This window comes from Lynx canadensis, chromosome E2 (genome assembly GCF_007474595.2).
Source record: "Lynx canadensis isolate LIC74 chromosome E2, mLynCan4.pri.v2, whole genome shotgun sequence".
In the NCBI taxonomy this organism is placed as follows: Eukaryota; Metazoa; Chordata; class Mammalia; order Carnivora; family Felidae; genus Lynx; species Lynx canadensis.
Window position 1 is genome coordinate 34,262,917 of NC_044317.1, and position 21,507 is coordinate 34,284,423.

General features: G+C 52.3%; 1 protein-coding gene across 1 annotated transcript in view; it reads left to right on the forward strand.

Annotated features, from left to right (window-relative positions):
• ZNF423 (zinc finger protein 423) overlaps positions 1-21,507 on the forward strand; it is a 272,529-nt gene that overhangs the window by 243,087 nt on the left and 7,935 nt on the right. Inside the window, exon 6 of the mRNA XM_032591421.1 lies at positions 1,013-1,128. Within this exon, the coding sequence (XP_032447312.1) occupies positions 1,013-1,128 (116 nt within the window). The remainder of the gene's footprint in view (positions 1-1,012; positions 1,129-21,507) is intronic.

The window sequence follows — 21,507 nt, forward strand, 5'->3', positions numbered from 1 at the left end:
CTCACCTCCCAGACACACAGCTGCCCCAGGACCACCTCCTGTGTGTGCCCAGGGCCAGGGCTGCCTCGGACCGTTGTCACCGGGAGCTGTGACCTGCTCCATGACGGGCCTAAGGAAGGGGCTCTGCTATGGGGAAAGTCCCTGCACACTCACACCTCTCTGGGGTGCATGGAAGTCTTAGAACACCCTGGTGCCTCTTCCCCCTCAGTCTCGGGAGCCCCCACCCGTCTGTTGCCATCACACTCTGCAGTCTGGGTGGAGGCTGGCGTCGAGGGGCCTCAGGTGCCAGGTCTGCTGATCCAGGACACGGGGACCCCTGTGTGGACATGTGAGGGTGCTGCTAACAACCCCAACAAGAATAGCAATTTGTGTTTATTGAGCACCTTCTTATACTAGACAATGTGTTGAGTTTATTTAATTCAAATCTGAGCTCTGCCACTTGCTAGCAGTGGGACTTAGGGCAAGTCATTTAACATTTCCGGTGCCTCAGTTTTCTCTTCTGTAAAACGGGGGTAACAGTTGTCCTGCCTTACAGGCCTGTGCTAGAGTCAGGAGCCCACAGACGATATCTGGCAAGTAATGATGATTGATGATGATGATGATGACGGTGGTGGTGGTGGTGGTGGTGGTGGTGGTGGCGGCAATGACATTCCCTGGATTAGTTATGTGCCAGGCCATCTTTTAAGCATTTTGCAAGTATTAGCCCATGTGATCCTCCCCGCCATCCAGTAAGCTACAGACTTTAATGACCCTCGTTTTTCAGAGGAGAAAATAAAGCCCAGAGAGGTTAAGTGATTTGTCCAATGTTGCACAGTCCATAAGTGGCAGAGCTCAGCTCCACTGGCTTGAGCCCCCTCTAGGAGCTGCCAGCAATGCTCCCAACAGCCCGCTTTGGGCTGGCTGTGTCCATGGTTGGGTGATCCCTGCTTGTGAATGGTGTGGGGGCGGCTGCTCCAGGCGGCTGGGCTGGTGTCCCCAGAGTCTGGCCCCTGACAGCCGTGTCTGTGTCCAGTCTTTGTCCAGGCCAACAAGTTGCAGCAGCACATCTTTGCTGTGCACGGGCAGGAAGACAAGATCTACGACTGCTCACAGTGCCCACAGAAGTTCTTCTTCCAGACCGAGCTGCAGGTGAGTGCTTGTCCCCCACACCCCCCACTCCTGCTGCTCTTCGGGGCCTCCATCAGCACCAAGGGTCTTGGGGTGAAGCCACGATGGTGGGGTCTTATACTTAGCATCACCGCAACCAAAAAAGCAACAGGGGCCGGTGGCGGCCCTCCTGCAGGCTGGAGTGGGGGTGGTCTCCTGGCCTCCATTGATAGCATTCTCAGATGAGCCGGGCTGTAGCAGCTGAGCCCGGAGAGGAGTCAGAAGGCTCTCACTTGCGGTGTTTCTGTGCAAGCTCCTTTGCCTCTTGGGGATTCTGTTTCTCCACCTATCTTACACGATGGCGTTCGACTGAGCTTTGGATCTGAGGCTGGTGGCCCCTGTGGCTCGCAGGGCTGAATCCTGGGGCTGTATGCGACCAGGAACTGGGTCTGGGGTCTTGGAGCTTCCAGCTCTGCCTAGGAAAGCCAGAAAAGTGACAGCAGTCGGGCTGGGCCCCAACTCAGAGGAAGGGATACCCCCCACGGGCCCCGAGGCTGATGTAGCCCTCAGGTGCTGCATGGTGGCCTTGACCAGCTTCCTCAAATCCCCATCCGGAGCCTGCAGTGGCTGAGAGGGACCTCATGAGGGGCGGCTGTCCTCCGTAGGCCCCTGCAGCCACTCCTCTTGTCCCACCTGTTACTGGTTTCTGAGGACACAGATCTGTGTCCAGGTGAAGCCGCCTTCTTGCCAGCTGGCTTTTGTTACACTAGATTGGTCACATGTCCACCCAGAAATACTGCACACACACACACACACACACACACACACACACAACCACACCCCAGAAAAAGTACCACATAGACATCCCCAGAAACACCACACGTAGTACACGCAGACATGCTGAGACACCATATATTGAAACAGCACCATTTTCAATAAACAGCATGAGGGACTCACACACCAGCTCTTGAAGCTTCCACTGGGCAGTGACACACATCTCCTCTCATGTTGTCTTGGCCAGATACAGTCATGTGGCCGTGCCCAGTTTCAAAGGGGACAAAGGAAGGTAATCTGCCCTGTGCCCAGAAGGAAAAGAGAGCTGGTGTTTGTCACACCCTCAAGCACTGTGCACACCATGACCCACAGGGTGCATCTGCCCACTGGAAACACGCGTTGCCTGCACAGCCATGCAAAGGTGGACCCTGCCCTCAGTAGTCACACCCTTCCTTGGGGCTGAGGCTGAGGCTACTGCAACAGGGCTGAGTCATAAAGTCACGGGGCAGCACTGGGGTCCCCCTTTTCTGGGGTTGAAGGAACACAGCGGTAGCCTTTGCAGGGCAGACCGCCTCTCACTGTGCTGCAGCCCATCCACACAGCCGGGCCTGGGCCCATCCTGTCTGCACAGGTGGTGACAACCGTCATCCAGAGGAAATAAAAAGGGGCCATGGAGGACGTAGTAAGGACTCATCATCAGGCAGTCAGGGTCCCTTCCTGTGGGCTGGCCCCGTGCCAGGGTGGGCAGAGCTGACTTCACCCTGTCACGGTGTGGGGCAAAGTTAAGGACCCGAGAGGGGGTTCCACTTCCGAGGGCCACCAGCAAGGTGATGACCCTGCCCAGGGCCCACCGCTGTCCCCACCTTGACCCACAAACTGAGCATGAGCCTCTGTGCTAAGGACAGCTGGCTGCCCCTCTCCCCCCTGACCAAGGGACATTAGTGCCAGCACCTGACCGATGGGCTGTCCAGGAAGTACCCTTGCACGTCTGCTGGCCACGCGTCCTTCCATGTGCAGCCTGTGTGTCGCCATACTCTACCTCCCACCTGCCTTACCTGCCTGGCACAGCTACCAAAATAGACCCCAAGTCCCCAGACAACTGAAGTTTTTTATGGCTCAACACGGCAGGCTTCTTTTAAACCCACTAGCTCCTGTACACTCTGATTTACTTAAACTTGGGACGTGCTTGGCCCTCTGGTCCTCCCACATTGTCCTGGGTGCCAAGAAACGGATGCTCTCCTCCCTTATTGGCCTGAAGGTTTCCCCAGAGAAGTTGCCCAGCCCTGCCTTTTTTGAACTTCATCGGTGTCACTGTGCCACAAGCCCACCTCGTGACACAGAGGCACAGGGAGCTGTGGCTTCAAGCTGGCTCTCGCTTTGGCTACACTCACCCAGGGCTGCAGACTGTCCCAGGCATCAAGAATGGTTCACATGAGCTGGGTCATCCCGTCAACCTTTAAGGGAGATCCTCAAATGCTGAGAACCTCGCTACATTATAGCCTTAACCAGTGACTATTTTCTGCAATTAATTATTTTAATTACAGCCCATTTAAATGTGGAAGTGTTGTAGCAACACCAAATGTAAGCAAATAATGGCTCTCCTTAAGTAACTTGAAGAGCAATTATCTGGGTTTTTTTAAGAGGAGGGTTTTTCAGGCATCGAAGTTTTCATGGTCATTACGCAGAATCTGGGGCCAGTGGGCAGGTATGTTGTTTCCCAGGGGTGACATGTGGGGGTTCGTGTCTACAGCAGGAGACAGGGTCCTTTTTGGAGCCTTGACTGGCTCTGCTGGCCATTTGTCATTTGGGTCCTGCTGGGAAGGCTCAGGGAAACTACTGTTTGTAGGGACAAGTGACTAGGCAGAGAGAGCTTAAGATATAAGACCTAGGATTGTTTTCATTGTAGGACCGGAATGCCAGAGGTGACAGAGATGGGCTCTGGCCCTGGCAGGCTTGGGCTGTGTCACAGTGGCGTGTCTACCTCCAAAGAGCATGTTCTTTTAGGATGCATTGACAGGAGCGCTGTTGCCAGGATGAGGTGCAAGTCCTGTTTAGTTCTGAGTTCAAGTGGCTTTGCCAAGACCGACATTAATTTTAAGAACTTCAGACAGACGGGAACACATTCATAACAGAGTGATTAGGAGCAGAAGAGGGAACTCAGCTTTGTTATCCATTTGTTCAGAGTATGTGTATGGAGGTCCCACTGTGTGCCAGGCATGAGACCCAGGAACTGACAAGACTGTGGTCAGTGAGACAGAGAAACACCCACAGGGCCTGCATTCAAAAGGGATCGATAGACAGTGTCCTGTAGTGGTCACCACAAAGAAAATAAAACCAGGTAGTAGGTGGGGGTGTGATGGGGGTGAGGTTGGATAATCCTTGGTGAGTGTGGTCAGGGAGGGCCTCCCTGAGGAGGTGGCATTTGAGCTGAGACCTGCCTGGTGAGAAGGAGAGAGTATGTGGAAGAGAGCCATGACTGCAAAGGCCCTGTGGCCTTGTGACCTGGGTGTGTTGCTGGGAGTGGAAGGTGGCTAAAGCACAGTGAGTGGGGAGGGGTGGTGTGGAGAGGGCCGGCAGGTGGAGGCCAGGTCATGGTAGGGTTTGTAGGGCAGCAGAGGAGTTTGGATTTTATCCCCATTGTGATGGGAATCCAAGCAGGGAAGAGGTATTATCTGATTTCCACCCTCAACCAAAATTTAAGAAGTCTGGTCTTTGAAAGACACTATTAAAGGGCGCCTGGGTGGCTCAGTCGGTTAAGCAACCGACTTCGGCTCAGGTTATTATCTTGCAGTTTGTGAGTTCGAGCCCCGTGTTGGGCTCTGTGCTGGAGCCTGCTTCAGATTCCGTGTCTCCCTCTCTCTCTGCCCCTTCCCTGCTTGCACTTTGTCTCTCTCTCTGTCTCTCAAAAATGAATAAACGGTAAAAAAATTAAAATTAAAAAAAGACTGTTAAAACAAGAAGTCACAGACTGGGAGAAAATATGTACAAATCACATATCTGATGAATAACTTGTATCCAGGGCATGTAAAAAAAAAACCCCTTGAGAACTTAACAACGAGGGGAAATCCACTGTAAAACAAGCACAACATATCAACGCTTCACCGAAGATGTGGGGGTGCTCAACGCGATTATAGTCAGGGAAGCACAAACGTAAACCACAATGCAATGCCACCGCACACCTATCAGGATGATTGAAACAGAAGCAAAAAGCCAGCAATGTGAGTGCTGGCCAGGGTGTGGAGGGGCGGCTGAAACCCCCACATGTTGCCGTGTTTACCCCAGAGCACTAAAAGCATGCTTCCACAAAAACGTCTGTGGATGGTGGCCCCCCCACTGGAAACCCCTTAATTGTCCCTTACCTGGGAGCGGGTGGACAGATGTGGTACATTCATGCAGTGGTACACTACTTGGCAATAAAAAGCAGCCGCTGATTCACACAGCAACTTGGATGAATCACAAATGCCAAGTGAAAGAAGCCAGATTCAAAAAAGGCTCCATACAACATGGCTCTATTACCTGGCGTCCCAGAAAAAGGCAAGACTATTGGAACGGAAAACACCAATGGTTGCCAGGGGCTGGAGGTGGGGGAAGAGACGGGGGAGACAATATAAGGTTTGTGTACATACACACACACGTACCCAGGGAGCTCAGGCAGCATGCTAGGCTGTGGGGATCCAGCCTGACTCCAAGTAGCTTTCAGGGGACCATTTGCCAGGAGAAGATGTGGAAAGAGGGGACAGTTGTCTTCAAGCATTTTAAGCTCTGCTCTCATGATTCCAGTGGACCCAAGACTTCTGGAAGTGGGCAGAAACTCGGGACAGGCATGTTGCTCTCTGAGAACCATGGCTCAGGCATCGCTCTCTGGGGTTAGCTCACGCAGGGTGGGGAATTAAGTTGTAAGGACACAGGAGTTGCTTTTGGTTACCAAGAGCAGGCAGTGTTGTTGGGTTTTCAGTGGCCCTGTTCTTATGAATCAAGTATTCCTGTCTCAAGGCGGTAACATTGTGCCTTCTGCCTCTTCCTGGTTCATACTGTGTTCTTTTTCTTTCTGAAGCCTGACTATCTGGGCTTGTCCATACAAGGAAAAAGGTGGCCAGTGTTGCCGTGGCTTCTATCATTTCTGCTGAGACAGACACAACTGGGTATTTCAACAGAGGGGATTTAGTGTGGGGATTTGGTTACACAAGTAGCCAGATGGAACACCCAGCCAACCCAGAAATAGTGACTGCAGAAAACAGAGGGCATGCAGGCAACAGGTTCTAGATCCCTGGAGAGGGAATCTGATGGTTGAGCTCTGATGGTTGATGGTCAGCTGCCCCACCCTGCTCCACTGAACTGTGGTGGGGAAGGGAGCATAGGCTGGTAGGCACTGCATATGTCCACTATGTGGGAAAACGCTGTCCAGATGGAAAAAAAGGAAAGGTAGTGAGGCCCACTGACGTAGAGGGGTCTGAAATGCTGCAGAGCAGGAGGCAGGGAGCACAGTCTTTGTGAAGCAGCTCTGTATTTGAAGCCTTGTCGTTTACCAGCTATAGACCTCAGCTTTCTTGTCTGTAAAATGGGAGTATTAATAGTTTGTACCTCATAGTTGTATTGTGAAAGGCCCTGGGCACCGTGACTGGCACATAGGAAAAGCTTAGTATGTGCTACCTGTTGTTATTATTAGCAGTTACCATTATTTTTAGCATTATTATTGGCATATTATTAGGCATTTAAGGGTCAGATGACTTTTCAGGGTCTCCTCCACTAGGGATTTGCTGTGATTTCATGATTTCTGGCCTGAGTCTGAACATAGTGAGATGCTGGGTCCCTCCATCTGTGGTGGCCAGCCAAGTGCGAAGGCCACGGGCACAGGACACCCACACTGGGGCACCGGGAGGAGCTGGGTATGCAGAGCAGTGAGGCAAGGTGGAAAGGCCACAGAGGCCAGGGCTTCAAGTCCTCTTCCCGCCTTTCACTGCCTTTCCAGGCCTTTCCTCTGGATGGTTTCCCCTCAGCCTTGCCCTTAGCCCCATGGAGGGCAATGTGAACATTTGGTGGGGAGGCTGTGAGACAGCTCTGTAAGCCACAGACCCCAAAACTGTCAGACCTGCTGGCCTGGCATTTCCAGCCTCAGGCCTCAGCAGATGAGGGCCTGGGGCCCTGTGGGCCCCTTGCCAGGGTTAGTGGACCCGAGTGGAGGGGGCAGGCTCAGCTGCCCAGCCCAGCTGTCTCTGAATCCCTGTGGACACCTCTGTGCCCACAGACACTGGGGAGGGATGCACCTCCTCGTGTCCTTCCTGAGGCTCACCGTGTCCTGTTCTTCACTGTCACCGAGAGAATGCATGAGGGAGTGTATGAATGACTAGCTGTGTAGGACTGGCCTCGGACATGGAGGGCAAGCTCCCCATGAGACTGCCCAAGAAATAGTTTTAACAGCCCCCTCCCCTGGGTGGCTCCCTCCCGTGGGCCACTCTATGACCTAAGCATTCTGCATGGCTTGTCTCAGCACAACCCCATGACGTAGGTACTCTTCTGCTCGTTTACAGATGTGGAAACTGAGACTCCAAGAGCTTAAGTGGTTTGTCCAAGGTCACTAGCAAACGGCAGAGACACATGCAAAGCCAAATTGTCTTTGCCACCAAGGCAAACAGAAACCCTCCAAAGTTTAAATGAATTGCCATTTATATGAGCTAATAGATTTAAATGAGGCCTGCAGTGCTGAACTATAAAAAGCCTTCATGTCAGGGGACCCAGAAACTATTTTAGTAGTTGGGCCAAGCAGGTAGCACAAGTAGCAGTAACAGGGGATTCGAGGGAACCTGCTCGCAGGTGGGCCCGTGGGGTGCCGTGGGGCCGGGCCTGTTCTACGCGGTGTTCTCGAGGTTGGAGCTTGGGGCCAGGGGCCTGCCGACCTTGGGACAAGCAAGGAGGTGCGTTCAGCTCAGGCTAGGCTTGGGGACAGGCAGGATGAGATCTGGTTGTGGAGACAGGGACCTCAGGAGACCTCAAGCCTCCTGGTGTCACCACTTTCTCCCCTTACGGCGGCCTTGCCGGGTGCTGTCACAGGGAGCCTTGTGCCAGAGAAAGGGTCTGTTCAGTGAAGGAAGGTCTGGCATTCCTCAGGCCTCTGTGACGGGGCTGGGCTGGGCTGGGCTGTGGGGGAGCGGAGGGCCTGCCCTGCGCCCTGGAATCTAGACTCCCTTATTGACAAAGCGAGGGGCCGCAGGAAGCGCTTCCTGAGCCGGGGCCTGCAGCGGCAAAGCGGCCAGGCCTGTGTCGAGCGGGCGCATTTAAAGGATTAGTTCACGCTGTTTGCTTGTGTGTGCCTAATCATGCCGCTTCCAGCTAAATGATTACAATTGATTAAAAGCAGAGCTAGGTATTCTAACAAGCAACCTGGAGCCCTTCCAATGGGGGTGAGCTGGGCCCTGCCAGGCTGAATCCTGGTACCCGGCCAGGGGGAGGTGTCTGTGAGCCAGGGGTATGGTCTGAGCTCCGTTGGGACCCTTCCTCCTTCGCTCTTGAGAACATTTGAGTTGACCCTTCCCCTCATTCCATTTTCTTTTCTTTTTCTTTTTTTAATGTGTATTTAGTTTTCAGAAAAAGAGAGAGAGAGAGAGAGACAGAGCACATGTGGGGAGGGGAAGAGAGAGAGAGGGAGACACAGAATCTGAAGCAGGTTCTGGGCTCTGAGCTGTCAGCACAGAGTCTGATGCGGGGCTCATACCCACGAATCGTGAGATCATAACCTGAGCTGAGGTCAGACACTTAGCCGACTAAGCCACCCAGGTGCCCCACCCTCATTCCATTTTCATTTAAGAATATTTATGGAGTACCAACCATAGGTAGGCACCACCGCCAGGGCCCAGGGTGCAACTGTGAATACCTAGACGTGGTCCCTGTTCTCCCCCAACTGACAGTCTATGGGAGACAGTCTATGGGAGTCAAGTCAATAAACACATGAACTAGGTCATTTTAGACTGTAGAATTTTGAGAACAGTAAAACACTGTATGGTGGTGGAAAATGAGTGTGTGTGTGTGTGTGTGTGTGTTCGCACGCGTGTGCTCACACGTGTGTGTGTCCGGGCAAGGGTGAGGAAATGCTGAGGATGAGAAATTGGACTGGGTGGCCAAGGAAGGCTGGCATTTCACCTGAGTCCTGAAGGTTGAGAAGAGCCAGTGGGGGGAAGGGCTGGGGACCTTCCAGGAAAGGTGGTGTAAACAGCCAGTGTAAGGACTCAGAAGCATGGACAGATTTGGGGCGTCCAAGGAGCAGAGAAAAGGACAGTGGGGCTGGAGGTGGGGGAACACCTTCTTGCTTCAATCCCTGGACTGTTCCTATCCAGCCTGTTCAGTGAGTTGGATGCTTCCTGGCTGTGCTGTACCTGCTGATCCTTCTGTTCAAGAAGAATCTCGACTCCCTTCTCCTCTTCTTGGGCTTCAGGGTCCAAGTTAAGTGGTCCCTTCTATGAGAAGCCCTCCTTGATTCCCCCTCCTTTGTCTTCTCTGGCCCTGGGTTCAACCCCTTGATCCCTTTGCCAATGCAGATTATAATAACTAGGTCTACACCTGAATCCCCACCCAAATGTGAGTTTCAGGCACGTGAAAACTCCCTCTGCTTGCCATCCGTCCAACCATCCATCCATCCATCCATCCATCCATCCATCCATCCATCCCCACATGTTTTACCATATTTTTTGAGCCCCTGGGAAGTAGGAAAATAAAGAGAACACAAACAAGGAAGGGAGAAAAAGCAGGAGGGTTGCAATCTAGGGTTGCAGAGTCTAGGAGCTGAGTTCTTAAATTCCTGGTCCTTATAAGATGGGTAACCGACGAGCCAGTTTCCTTGCCTGCGTGCTCGTGCCGTCAGATCCAGCCAGATAATTATAACTAATAATAATTAAAAATTAAAAGTGCTCTAGGCACATACTTAGCATTTGACTCTTTGGCTGAATTTGCTGTGAGTAGCAGCATCTACCTCTGTCCCACTTTAAAGACAACCCAGTCCCTGCCACCCACTGCTGCAGGGAGAGCAGGGCTGAGCTGGGCTCGGCCTGGGGGAGCGAGAGGGAGGTGCCTGGTGACAGTAGTTCTGGGGAGTGAGAACCTGTTGCTTGCCTTGGAGTAGCCCCCAGTTGGTTCCATTATTTTCCATTGCCGACATTTGTACCTCCCAGCCTCAGTTTCCTCATCTGTAAAGTGGGGGTAAGACCCACTGCCTCGGGTGGGTGTGAAGATGGGACCTCATGTGTGAAAAGCGCTTAGAATATAAGGCTTCCTGCAGGAACCACAGGGTAGGATCGCTTTGTGTGTCCTGCCTTCCCCATGAGGGCAGGACACCAGAGCCCTCCGCAGCTTGAGTTCTATTCAGTGTGAATTCTATGCAGCCCACACCTGTGGACAGGCAGCCTGGGAGCAGCTGTGTGATCTTGAGCGAGTCACTAATCCTTTTTGGGCCTCAGTAAATGGGGGGTAATGACAGCCCCTTCCCGTGGGTGTTAGGGAGAGCGCAGGCAGTGGTGCCTGAAAAGCCTCCAGAACCAGCTTGAGGTTTGGTAAAAGCATCAGCACTACGTGGGCTTTTGGTTCACCCCTTCATTCGCTCGTTCGTTCAGTGAGTCATGCATGGATGTGCTCAGTGTAGCCCATGAGTGTTTACTGAGCCCCTTCTATGTGCCAGGTGTGTGCAGGTGTCGAAGACACACAGAGGTCTAAGTCCCTCACCTGTTGTGGGGAGAGGAACAGAGAACTGATGAGGACAAACAGAAAGAATGTCTGTTATATGTTTGCGGCATAAGATAAGTGTAACAAGTCGTGTGTCGTTCAATCTTATCGTATGCTAAACATCACCTAACACGACTGCTGTGCCAACTGGGTCCCTGTGATGTCACAGGAGATGTGGGGGCCCGGGATCTCCCCCTTTCTCACTGTGCCTCCAGACACTGGGTCTCTTGATCTATTTACCCTTCTGGGGGGCACGGCCTTCCCTGCTCACAGTAAAGTGTATCCGCATCATCATCTCTTACCACTGCTGCCACTTGGGGCGGCTGAGCCTCCTGAGGGACTGTGTGTGGCAGTTCAGGGTCTGCATCTGGAGGAGACTGAGGAGTGGTCACAGATGGCTCCTTGTCCTCCCGAGCCTGGAGCGCAGGCCTGAGCCCCTCACCCCAACATAGTAAAAATGAGACAACGTTTCGTGAATGCTTACTGGAGCCTGAATCCCTCCCTTCAGACATGTAGTCTTTTGAGACCTCGTAGTGACCCCCAAGTGTGGGATCCTATGATCTCCATGTCACAGATGGGTAAACTGAGGCTCCCCAGGGTCACACAGCTGCTAGAGTTGCAGAGCTGTGAACGAGGCAGGCTGACACTAATATCTGTGTTCTTAGCTCCAAGGCTGAGGCAGTGGGCTTGAAGGTGACTATCCACCCCTTAGGAGCCAAGCGCAAGCCTCTGGGGGCTGGGTGCCAGGGGCCAGGTGCTGGGGGCAGGCAAGTCTTCCTTCCCAGGAGAGCAAGAGTTCTAGAACATGACTCATAGGTGGTGTGGGTCCAGGGCAAGTGACTGTCCCTCTCTGGGCAGGGTGGGTGAGCAGTGGCTACCGTGGTCATCGTACAAGGAGCAAAAGAGAAACAGGCCCTGGGAGGAGCCTGTGCCGGGATACGTGAAGATGCCCTCGTGAGACCCGGGGCTCTGCCTGCTTGAGCAATGAAGTGTGTGGAGGCCCAGGTGGGGACTGGGGGGGCTCCCCCCGAGGCCCAGCTCCGGGCAGAGATGGCACTTGGAATCGGCCTCAGGCTGCCTGTCTGCCCATCAGAGCCTGTCATTCATGCCCTAGGGCGGGGGGCCAACCAACTTAAGAGGGGCACCGTGCCATCATGACAGATGGGCACGGGGGAGCTGCCAGGAGCCTCCAGCCAGCGGCCATTGTGTGTGCCGGGAGCCCAGCCCCTTGCCAGAGCTGTCCCAGCCCGGACCAAATGCCTTCAGTTTCTTAGAAACAATAGTAATACTCATAATGGGGTGTTGGGTTGGTCCAGGGCTCCCAGAGGTTGACCCCTTACAAAGCCCTGCCTCCCCACTTCCACTGACTTAGACAAAGAGGCAGCCCGACTTACAGGAAAGACACGGGCCTTGGGGTCTGGAGGGTGTGAATCTCAGAGTTGCTTCTTGCTGTCACTGAGACCCTGGGCATGTGACTCTCCTGAGACTCACCATCCTCCCATGGACATTGGGCTAGTGCTGTCTCTCCTGGAGGCTCGTTATGGGGGTGCAGCATAGTGTTTATGAAACAAGGCACATAGTGCCCAGCCAAGGGGGGCCTAACGGAGGGGATGGTGTTGACATAGAACTGATGTGATGTTGTCCCACCTTGACAGACGGAGACACAATATCATGTCATGTCACACGTCTAGTAAGAGCTGACCTAACCCTGGTATGGAACAGCAGTGACAGAAACAGCCCCCAGGTACTGTGGGGAGCCCTCTGCATCGATTATCCTATTTAGTTCTCAGGACAGTTACATGAAACCAATGCTGTTGTTCTCCCCATTTTGCAGATAAAGAGACTGAGGCACAGCTAGGCAATGGCAGAGATGGGGCTTCAACCCAGACAGCCTGGCTGCAGAGGCTGAGCACTGAACCACTCCACTGAATACCATGGGCAGGCTTTTTCCTGTTGTTGAGTCCGCCCATGTTAAAAACGAGGCCTGCTTTGTCCTTTGATGCAGCAGTCTGTCTTCCCAACTCGTTGGGAGCCAGGGCGGCTGCCTCCTGCAAAGGTACCGGGGCCAGGCATGGCTGGGGAGGCTTGGCCCCCACCAGCTGAGAGACAAGAACCGGGTGCTCTTGGCGGGAGCCTGGATTGCACTCTTTGGTCGAGCAGGAACAATTACTAATGACATTTAGAAAGAAATTAATGATGAGAAATGCAAGTTGGCATTTCAGGAGCGCCAGGCAGCAGCCGCGCGTCCGCACTCACAGGAGAGGCAGGGATGGAGGGGGGCGGGCGCGGAGGGGAGAGGGAGGAGATGGCAGAAATTAATTTTGCTGTGTCAATAATGAACATGGCCCCACTCGCTTTGCTTCTGGAGTTTAGACAAAATCAAACATGGACTGGCTGGGGCCGGTCCAGGGCTGCAGTGAGATCCCCTGTGTACTAGGTTCTGCAGGAGGCAGGTGACAGCTTTGGTTTGGTGTCTCCTTTCGGTGGCACCAGGAGGCAGAGGGGTGGGCCGGGGACAGCAAGAGGGGAGGAAGCCGCCTGAAGACTGGACCATTTGGGCACCAATCCAAGCACCACTTCTTACCCATTGCATGAGGCAGCAAGCTGCTTCTCCTTGCTGAACCTCCATTTCTTCATCAGTAAGACGGGGGACAATCGGAGATGTAAAGGTAGTGTATGTATGAAGAAGAGCCGGCCCAGTTTGGGCACACAGTAGGAGCTCAATATATTGTTACATATTACCGTACTTCACTGACATGTTTTAGATACACAACTTCTCATGATAACATCTCTTAAATTGGAATAGTTCACGTGTGTTACGCTTTAATTGGTCTTTTTTTAATTTGTTTGTTTGCTGTGATACATCAAATACTGGAGCATCTTAGATTCTGTGGGTCTTGGATAAAATATAGCATTGACCGGAGGTATGGTAGAAGGTAAGGAGGCCCCAAGATGCTGAAACTGTTTGGGGTAGGGTTTGGGCTTCCCAGTGGGATACAGGAGTATACCATCTCCTTCCTTCCCATCGGGTGCTCCAGAATGATGGAGAAGGACCCCACCGGTCTCCTGTCATGTGAAGGGGAGGAGATACACATAAGGAAAAGTTATTACGTAGCAACATTGACCATTTTTATAGTGTGAAGGGTGAAAACTTACAGCCCATGGCCAGGAACATCGGGGTCTTTAAATGGTGGTCTATGTTTCAAAATGGAGATTTCCTATAATTATAGTGGCTAAATATAGGTAGTGCTTATTAAGTGTCAGACAGTGTTCTTAGCACTTTTAAGCATTAAATATTCAATTCTCATAATGCCTCTATTATTAAAATAAAGAAACTGAGGCACAAAGAGTCTAACAAACTCCCCAGACCACAGAGCTGGTCAATGCTGGAGCCAGGCTATCGGCCCCAGGTTCTGTCCTCTTTACCACTACACTAGAGTTCTTGATTTTTCTACAAATCAGACCCAGTAACCCCTGGACCATAGTTCTGGTGACAGCAATCAGCTACCCCCTTTAGACACAAGGATGTGCTCCCTGGCTCAACACAACCACACCTGGTCTGCCCCACCTGGTTCACCCTCTGAGCTCCAAGTTTGAGTCCTCTGCTGCAACACATCACACTTTGCAAATGTTATTCCACTGGTGCCTCAACAACCTGGGACCACTAGAAGTGCCCTTTACTCTCGCCACTTTGCAGACCTGATAGCTGAGGCTGGGAAAGGATAATACTCAGGAAGAAGTGGAGCCCAGGGGGAAATGGGAAGTGTGTTCCACCTATATGGTTTGTGTGTTTGAGCAGGAGAGGCACGTGTGGCTCAGGGACCAGTCCCCACCTAAGCCAGACCTAGATGCACAGTCCAACAGCTGCATCCCTGACCTGGGGCACTACCATAGTCTCCCCCATCCTTCCTGCTGAAGGTGCCACATCAAAAATGTAGGGTCATCCATGCTTTCGAGTTGACAGTGATGGCAGAACCTCATGGTTAGTATTCATTATGATAATATTGAACATCTGTATATCATTTTACATGTTGTAAAACCTTTTACATGTGTTATCTAATTTGGAGCTCATACCAAGTCTATGAGGTAGGTATCATTCATCCCACTTTTTAGGCAAGGAAATAGGAACTTAGAGAAGTGAAGTGACTTGTCATATATGTAGTAAGTGACTAAAGTGGGATTTGGACTTGAAAGCCCATTGTCTTTCCACCAACCCATCCACCCAACTACCTACTTCTGTATTCATGCTCTCCTCTTTCTCCTACTAGTCATCCATCTGCCACCCATCTACTTATCTATACATTCATTTGTCCATCCGTTCACCATCCATCCATCTGTCCATCCATTCCTAATCCACCCATCCATCCATCTATCCATTCCTCATCTATCCATCCATCCATCCATCCATCCATCCATCTTCCATCCGTCATCCAGCCAACCAACCAACCAACCAATCATCCATCCATCTACCTATTCATCCATCCATCTATCCATCCACCAGTCAGCCATCCATCTTCTAACTGTCCATCCATCCATCCATCCATCCATCATCTATCCATCCATCCATCCATCCATCCATCCATCCATCCATCTATTCATTCAACCAGCCAGCGAACCAGCTAGCTATACATCCATTAGTATCAAGTGCTAAGAAAGTGCCAGGAACTACACTGCTTTCATGACACCTTCAGATATGCTCTGAATTCCCTATTTACCTGCTACCCACCTCTCCCTCTGCTCTAAAATTGCAAATGGACTTACACACACACACACACACACACACAGATTGGGGATACAGATGATTCTTGGTTTGCCTCATGGAAACCAGTGAGTTAGTTCTGCCTGGTAGTGGGAGCGAAAGTATAACGCGGACCTACTTGATCATGGTGGGGCAGGTGTGTGGGCAGTGATGATGTGCCCACAGTTTGGTTGGAAGCTGAGTATAGACAAGAAGGGCAGACAAGGTATTGCAGGCTGGGCCACCACGTTCGTCAGCCCCATCAGGGGGACCGGCTCCTGAGTCAGGGCAGCCCCTGACATTCCGGGTAGCAGGGATCACATTTGCCCTTTCCTTTGTGCCAGGCTGGACTTTTTCAAACGGGCAAAGGTATACACCCACGTGTTTCCACAAGAACCATCGCAATCATTAAATATAATCGGTCTCAGCTGCAGTTTTGATTGCTGGGGCATGCCTACAATTCATCACAGCAAATTATGTCCACCTTCAGAATTGCTGGCCCTGCAGCCTGGGGGGTCTGTCAGTGAGGGGAGCTGGGCTCTGTGGGCTCCGGAAGTCATTTTGCGGGGTGATAGGCCATATTTCTCAGAGTATCTGCCAGAACAGCTCTCCATCCACAGGAGTTAATTTTCTAGAAATTTCAATGACACAGGAAAGTTTCCTATTTAGCAAAAATTTGGAGGAAAGTAGAAATGGACATGATGAAAGTCTTAAAATATTATTTATAAAACCTACAAGCACTGGCTTAGTTTAGGGACCTGGACATATGTGTTCTGTATAATTAGTGACCGTGTGACCTAGATTTTCCAGGACAGCTTGGATTTCAAGTATTCCATCCCAGTCATTGGCTATTTGTCCTGATTTTTGGCTTGTGAAATGTGACTATATCTAGAGCTGGGTTTTCTCATCAAATTTAAATTTTTTTAACGTTTATTTATTTTTGAGAGAGAGAGGAGACACAGAATCCGGAGCAGGCTCCAGGCTCTGAGCTGTCAGCACAGAGCCTGATGCCGGGCTCGAACTCATGAACGGTGAACTCAAGCCCTGAGCCGGAGTCGGAGGGTTAACCCACTGAGCCACCCAGGTGCCCCTCTCATCAAATTCTAATGAATAAAAATTTAAGTTGTAAAGGCCTGGAAAGATTTTGGAAAAATTAAAGGGAACGATTCTCTCCTACTTTTTTTTTTCCCAACGTGGCAAAATATTGAATGCCTGTAAGTGTGCCTCATGCTGACCCTCCTACCTCCCCAGCCAGGAGAGCATGGTCATTTCCATCCGGCAAGGTTTGAAAGCTGTCAGAGCCCCAATCCTCTTTACAAGATTTCTAGGGAGGCCTTTCCGCAGCAGGCCTCATCCCCTTCTGCTCGGGGGAAAGAGTCCCCGCTTATATAGCCCCCTGAGGTCCTGTGTTCTTCCGTGGCCTGGCCCTGGAAACCGGGCCATTGACAATAGCCTAGACTCAGTCACGGCAGGGGAAGCCCCGTACAGCACGGAGGCAGAGAAGGTCTGGCGTCCAATGCCAGCCAGTGCTTGGCAGGTGACGTGCCCCCTGGATGGTGCTGCAACTCACCACCCCGTCCTCCCCCCGCCCCACCATCCAGCCGAGGCCTCCACAGGCTGTGTCTCACTACCACAGCCTGTGCAAACTCCAGCTTCCAACCCTCAAGCCAGAGGTGCGAGGGCAACAGCTCAGGAACGGCTCTGGACACCTTGGCTGTGTGTGTGGAATGGGACCTCGCTCCTTCCCACCTGCCCACCTAGCCTGTAGGTGGTAAAAGCAGTTGTTGTTTTCTCTAATTGTGGCAAAATACACGTAAACGTACAATTTACGATCTTAACCATTTCAGAGTGAACACTTCAGGGGCATTAAGTCCGTTTGCTTTGTTGTGCAACCATCTCCACCATCCAGGAAACTTTTCTGCAGCACGGAAAGTCGGTCCCCACTGAACACTCCCCCCCCCCCCCCCCCCCCCCCCCCGCCTCAGCTCCTGGAAACCAGCAGTCTCCTTTCTGTCTCTCTGGATTTGACTACTCCAGGAACCTCACAGAAGTGGAATTACACAGTATTAGTGCTTCTGTGACTGCCTGGGTGCACTTAGCATAATGTCTTCAAAGGATCCGTCCGCTTTTAAGAAAAAAGCGTAACATGCCCTGGGCAGGGCGGGGCAAGGGACGCGGAGGAGCAGGGCAGCTCTGCTTCCTCTTGTCTCCCTGACCCTGTCAGTGGAGGCTTTGCTCCGCCACCGTTGCTTGCTGGCTGTCATTTCAGAAATGCTCGCCGAGTTTGTAGCAAGTGCAGGCTCTGAGCCGACGTGGGGGGAACGGCAGCGAACTGAGAGATGGGGCCTTGCCTGCCGCGCTCGGCCTGGTGAAGGTATTGCCATGACAGGGAGACAGGCAGGTCTGCAGCCCGAGGAAAGTGCTAGAAGGACAGCTGTGCAGATGCATCGTTGCGCCGGATGGGCGGCCCCTCGTTGAGTGGGCGGGAAGGCCTTTCTGAGGGGACTCAGATCGGATGAGAAGGGGCCTGAGAAACTGGGGGAGCAGGCTGGGCGGCGGGAGTAGCCACAATAGGCTGAGAAAGCGCCTGGCCCATTTGGGGAGCTGAAAGGAGGTCTGGGGAGCCCTGGCAGGCCTGTCAGGACAGTGTCCAGGGGGCTGGATTTCTAGGTGTGTTTGGAACCCGCTGGGAGATTAATCAGAGAGTTTGCCGATCCCTGCCCCTGGAGGACAGAATGCAGGCTGCGCCTCTCATGGGCACTTTATTTTCTCAGCTTCCATTGCCAGGAAGAGGGAGCCCTGGAGGGAACCTGGGTCATCGGCAGATGGGGGCTTCCAGAGGGTCCTAGTGGTGGTGTGAGTGTGGACAGGTTAGTTGCACACTGAGGGGAGACGAAATGCCAAATGTGACAACCCCTCAGTCACTCTGTGGCACGTTGTCAGTGTAATGTCTGTGTGTGTGTGTGTGCCTATGAGTGTGTATGTACATGTATGTGCTAAGGATTGTGGGATATCTGTGAGTGTATGTGCATGTGTGCGTATATGCATGCATATAGAATATATGTGACTCTGTGTATGTGTGTGCAATTGTAGGGTATCCGTGAGTGTGTATATGTGCGTATGCATGTGATTATGGGGCATCCATGAGAGAGTCTGTACATGGGATATTCATGGATGTGTGTGTGTGTAATTGTGAATTTTCCATGAGCGCATGTATATGTGTGTATAAGTCATTGTGGGGGATCTATGAGCGTGCGCATGGGATAGCTATGAGTGTGCGTATGTAACTGGGAGTTATCCATGAGTGTGTGTGTATATGTGTGCATGGGATTGTGGGGTATCTGTGAGTGAGCATGAGTGTGCGTGAGTGTGACCAGGGGTTCTGTGAAGTGCGTGTGTGTATGTCTGTGTTCAGAGGTGGGTGTGGGAAGTAGGAGGAGCTCTGTGTACCATGTTGCACTCACAAGCACCCTGAGGTGCAGCCACCCCACAATGCCTGAGACACAGTCAGTGGGTGATGGGTGGGAGGGTTCCTAAGTTCTTTGGGAGAAAGAAGGTACGAAGGGATGATTATCTAGACCCTTCAGAGGATGGATAGGACACACGTGGTCTGGCCTCTCCAAGTGGTTGAGGGAGGGCTCGCTGGCCCTTCTGTCTGAGATGGCCATTTTGGAGCTCCTGTGTGGCTCTGGCAAACATTGTTTGATTGGCCTGCATGGTGCTTTAAACATCAAGACATTATATATATATATATATATATATATTTTAAATGTACGTTTCAGTTTTCATTATAAAACTAGGTTGAGGGCGCCTGGGTTGCCCAGTAGGTTAAGCATCCAACTCTTGGTTTCCGCTCAGGTCACGATCTCACAGCTTGTGAGTTCGAGCCTCACATCAGGCTCTGCGCTGACAGCTTGGAGCCTGCTTGGGATTCTCTCTCTCTCCCTCTCTCTGCCCCTCCCTCACTCGTGCTCTCTCTGTCTCTCGAAATAAATAAATACTCTTTAAAAAAAAAAAAAACTAGCCTGGATCTGAGGAGGACTACCCCTTTCCAACAAGGCTTGGGTTCTTGGGATGACACAGTCCCCACCACACCTGACTGCCTCGCACTTGGCCTGGGCTGCACTCTCTTGCAGGGTGAACTCAACAGCACTGGGTCCCAGAGCTGGAGGCCCCTGTCCAGGCCCTGCTGCTCCCAGTCAGAGGAGCCCTGCTCACCACAGTTGGGTCTACTGGATCTCAGCTGTTCTTTTCCAGTACATCTACATTTACTGTGAGTTTGGTGCCCACACTGATAGGATGCCTTATTCTCCCCAAAGTATTCTGTGTGTGTTGTTTGAACCACAGATGCACCTTGAGGTGGGGAGAAAAACCCCTCTCTGGCCTTGGGAACCTATCCACCCAGTGCCATTCTACCGGAGTTTCAGGGGGTCTGGTTGATCTCTCCCCAGGCTCTGAGGTGCGTGCTTGGATTCCTGCCCTGCCCTGCCCTGAGTCCATCAGGCTGCAATCCTATCTTTTAGGGGTCTGGTTCTTTGAGTCTCAAAGACTCAGGCTCTTTGAGGGCATGTTTTATTTATTTTTTATTTTTTTATTTTGAGAGCACGAGTAGGGAAGGGGCAGAGAGAGGGGGAGAGAGAGAATCGCAAACAGGCTCCACGCTGTCTGCACAGACTGTTGCAGGGCTCCGTCTCTCGGACTGTGAGATCATGACCTGAGCCGAGATCAAGAGTCAGACACTTAACTGACTGAGCCACCCAGGCGCCCCTGAGGGTGTGTTTTAATTCCTATTCGAGATGACCTATAGCCCAGGGGCCTGGTTCCAAGCAGGTTCTTGGCTGATGCCGTTGGAATGGACTTGCAGGTGACACCGGCCAGTTCACTGTCCTCACCAGGAGGGAGCCAAGGTCCATAGATGGATTTATGGTCACTTGGTGCACCACTGCCAGAACCCTTGATTCTCACTCCTTAGTCCCGAGTCTGCTAGGAACCCCAACCCAAAGGGCCCCAACCACAGGGGACCCCTCCTCCCTTTGGAGAAATAGCAACATTGGCCTCAGCCCAATTATTGCAGGACTCGGGGTCAGGGTGACCTCTGTTGCTAAGGTGGGGCAAATCTCTAAGCAGCCAACCACAGAACTCCCGCTGCCTTTCATGCAGCCACTACCTGAAGTCACCTGGTTGCTGGCCTGTGACACCCTGCACGCAGAAAGCACTGCATTCTGAAGTGTGCTTCCCCTGACTCTACTGTCCCTCCAGACGGGTATTATTAGTTTCCCTGTTTTGTTGGGTGCCTCCAAATGGGAGCCTGTTTACGGCCCAGACTCCTAATAGAAGGCTGCAGTTTCCCTCCTTATAATCTATTCTCTGGTGGGTTTTATTTCCAAAGCACAGCAGTACAGAACCTGCCCCTTTGGGAGTTCGTTGGGCTTTTTTTTTTTTTTTTCCCCTACAACAATCTTTTCTCTCCATTTTCACTCAAAGAAAGATGTTTTCCCACCTCATGGAACCGGCGGTTGGCCAGGCCACCCGCTGGGCTCTTTTGTGTTCTGGGTGCTGCAGGGCACTGGCGAGAGGGGCATTAGAGAGGGCCCCTTGCCTCCCCGCCTGGGCTCTGGAAACCCAACAGTCACACCTCCAACAAAAGCTTTCAGGTGACATTTAGGGCCCTGAATCTGCTCCTGCTCTTGGCTCTGAAAGAAAGTGGCAAATCCCCCTGCCAAAGCCAACCGTGCTGCTCCCTGGAAGCTGGAATCTCCCTGCAGGCCAGGAGTTCCGGATGGATTGAGGCTCTCACCCGAGAGACAGACTTCCCCGGCTAAGCGGTTGCGACGCTCACTTCCTGCTGCTCTAGAGTGGCAGACGACAGCCTGTCTCGCTGTCTGGGAGACGGGACTGGGAAAGCCTTGCACACATCCCCGAGCATGGGGCGGGGAGGGGGCTTGCTTTTGCCTCAGAGGATGTTCCAGGGCTTTGTCCCAGGCCAGTGGGTCCCTAGCCTCACCCCGGACCCTGATGCCAAGGAGGGGTATCACTTCATACAGCAAACCTTGATCTGCTGTCTGTGTAAATGGTGGCTCGCTGGGTGGGGGCCACGGGGGGGACGTGGGGTGCATGCACGTCACAGCCTGGGCCCCCCGGGGAAGCGGCTGCATCACCGGGCAGGCATTTAGAGGGAACCTTGGCCATCACTCACTCCTAAT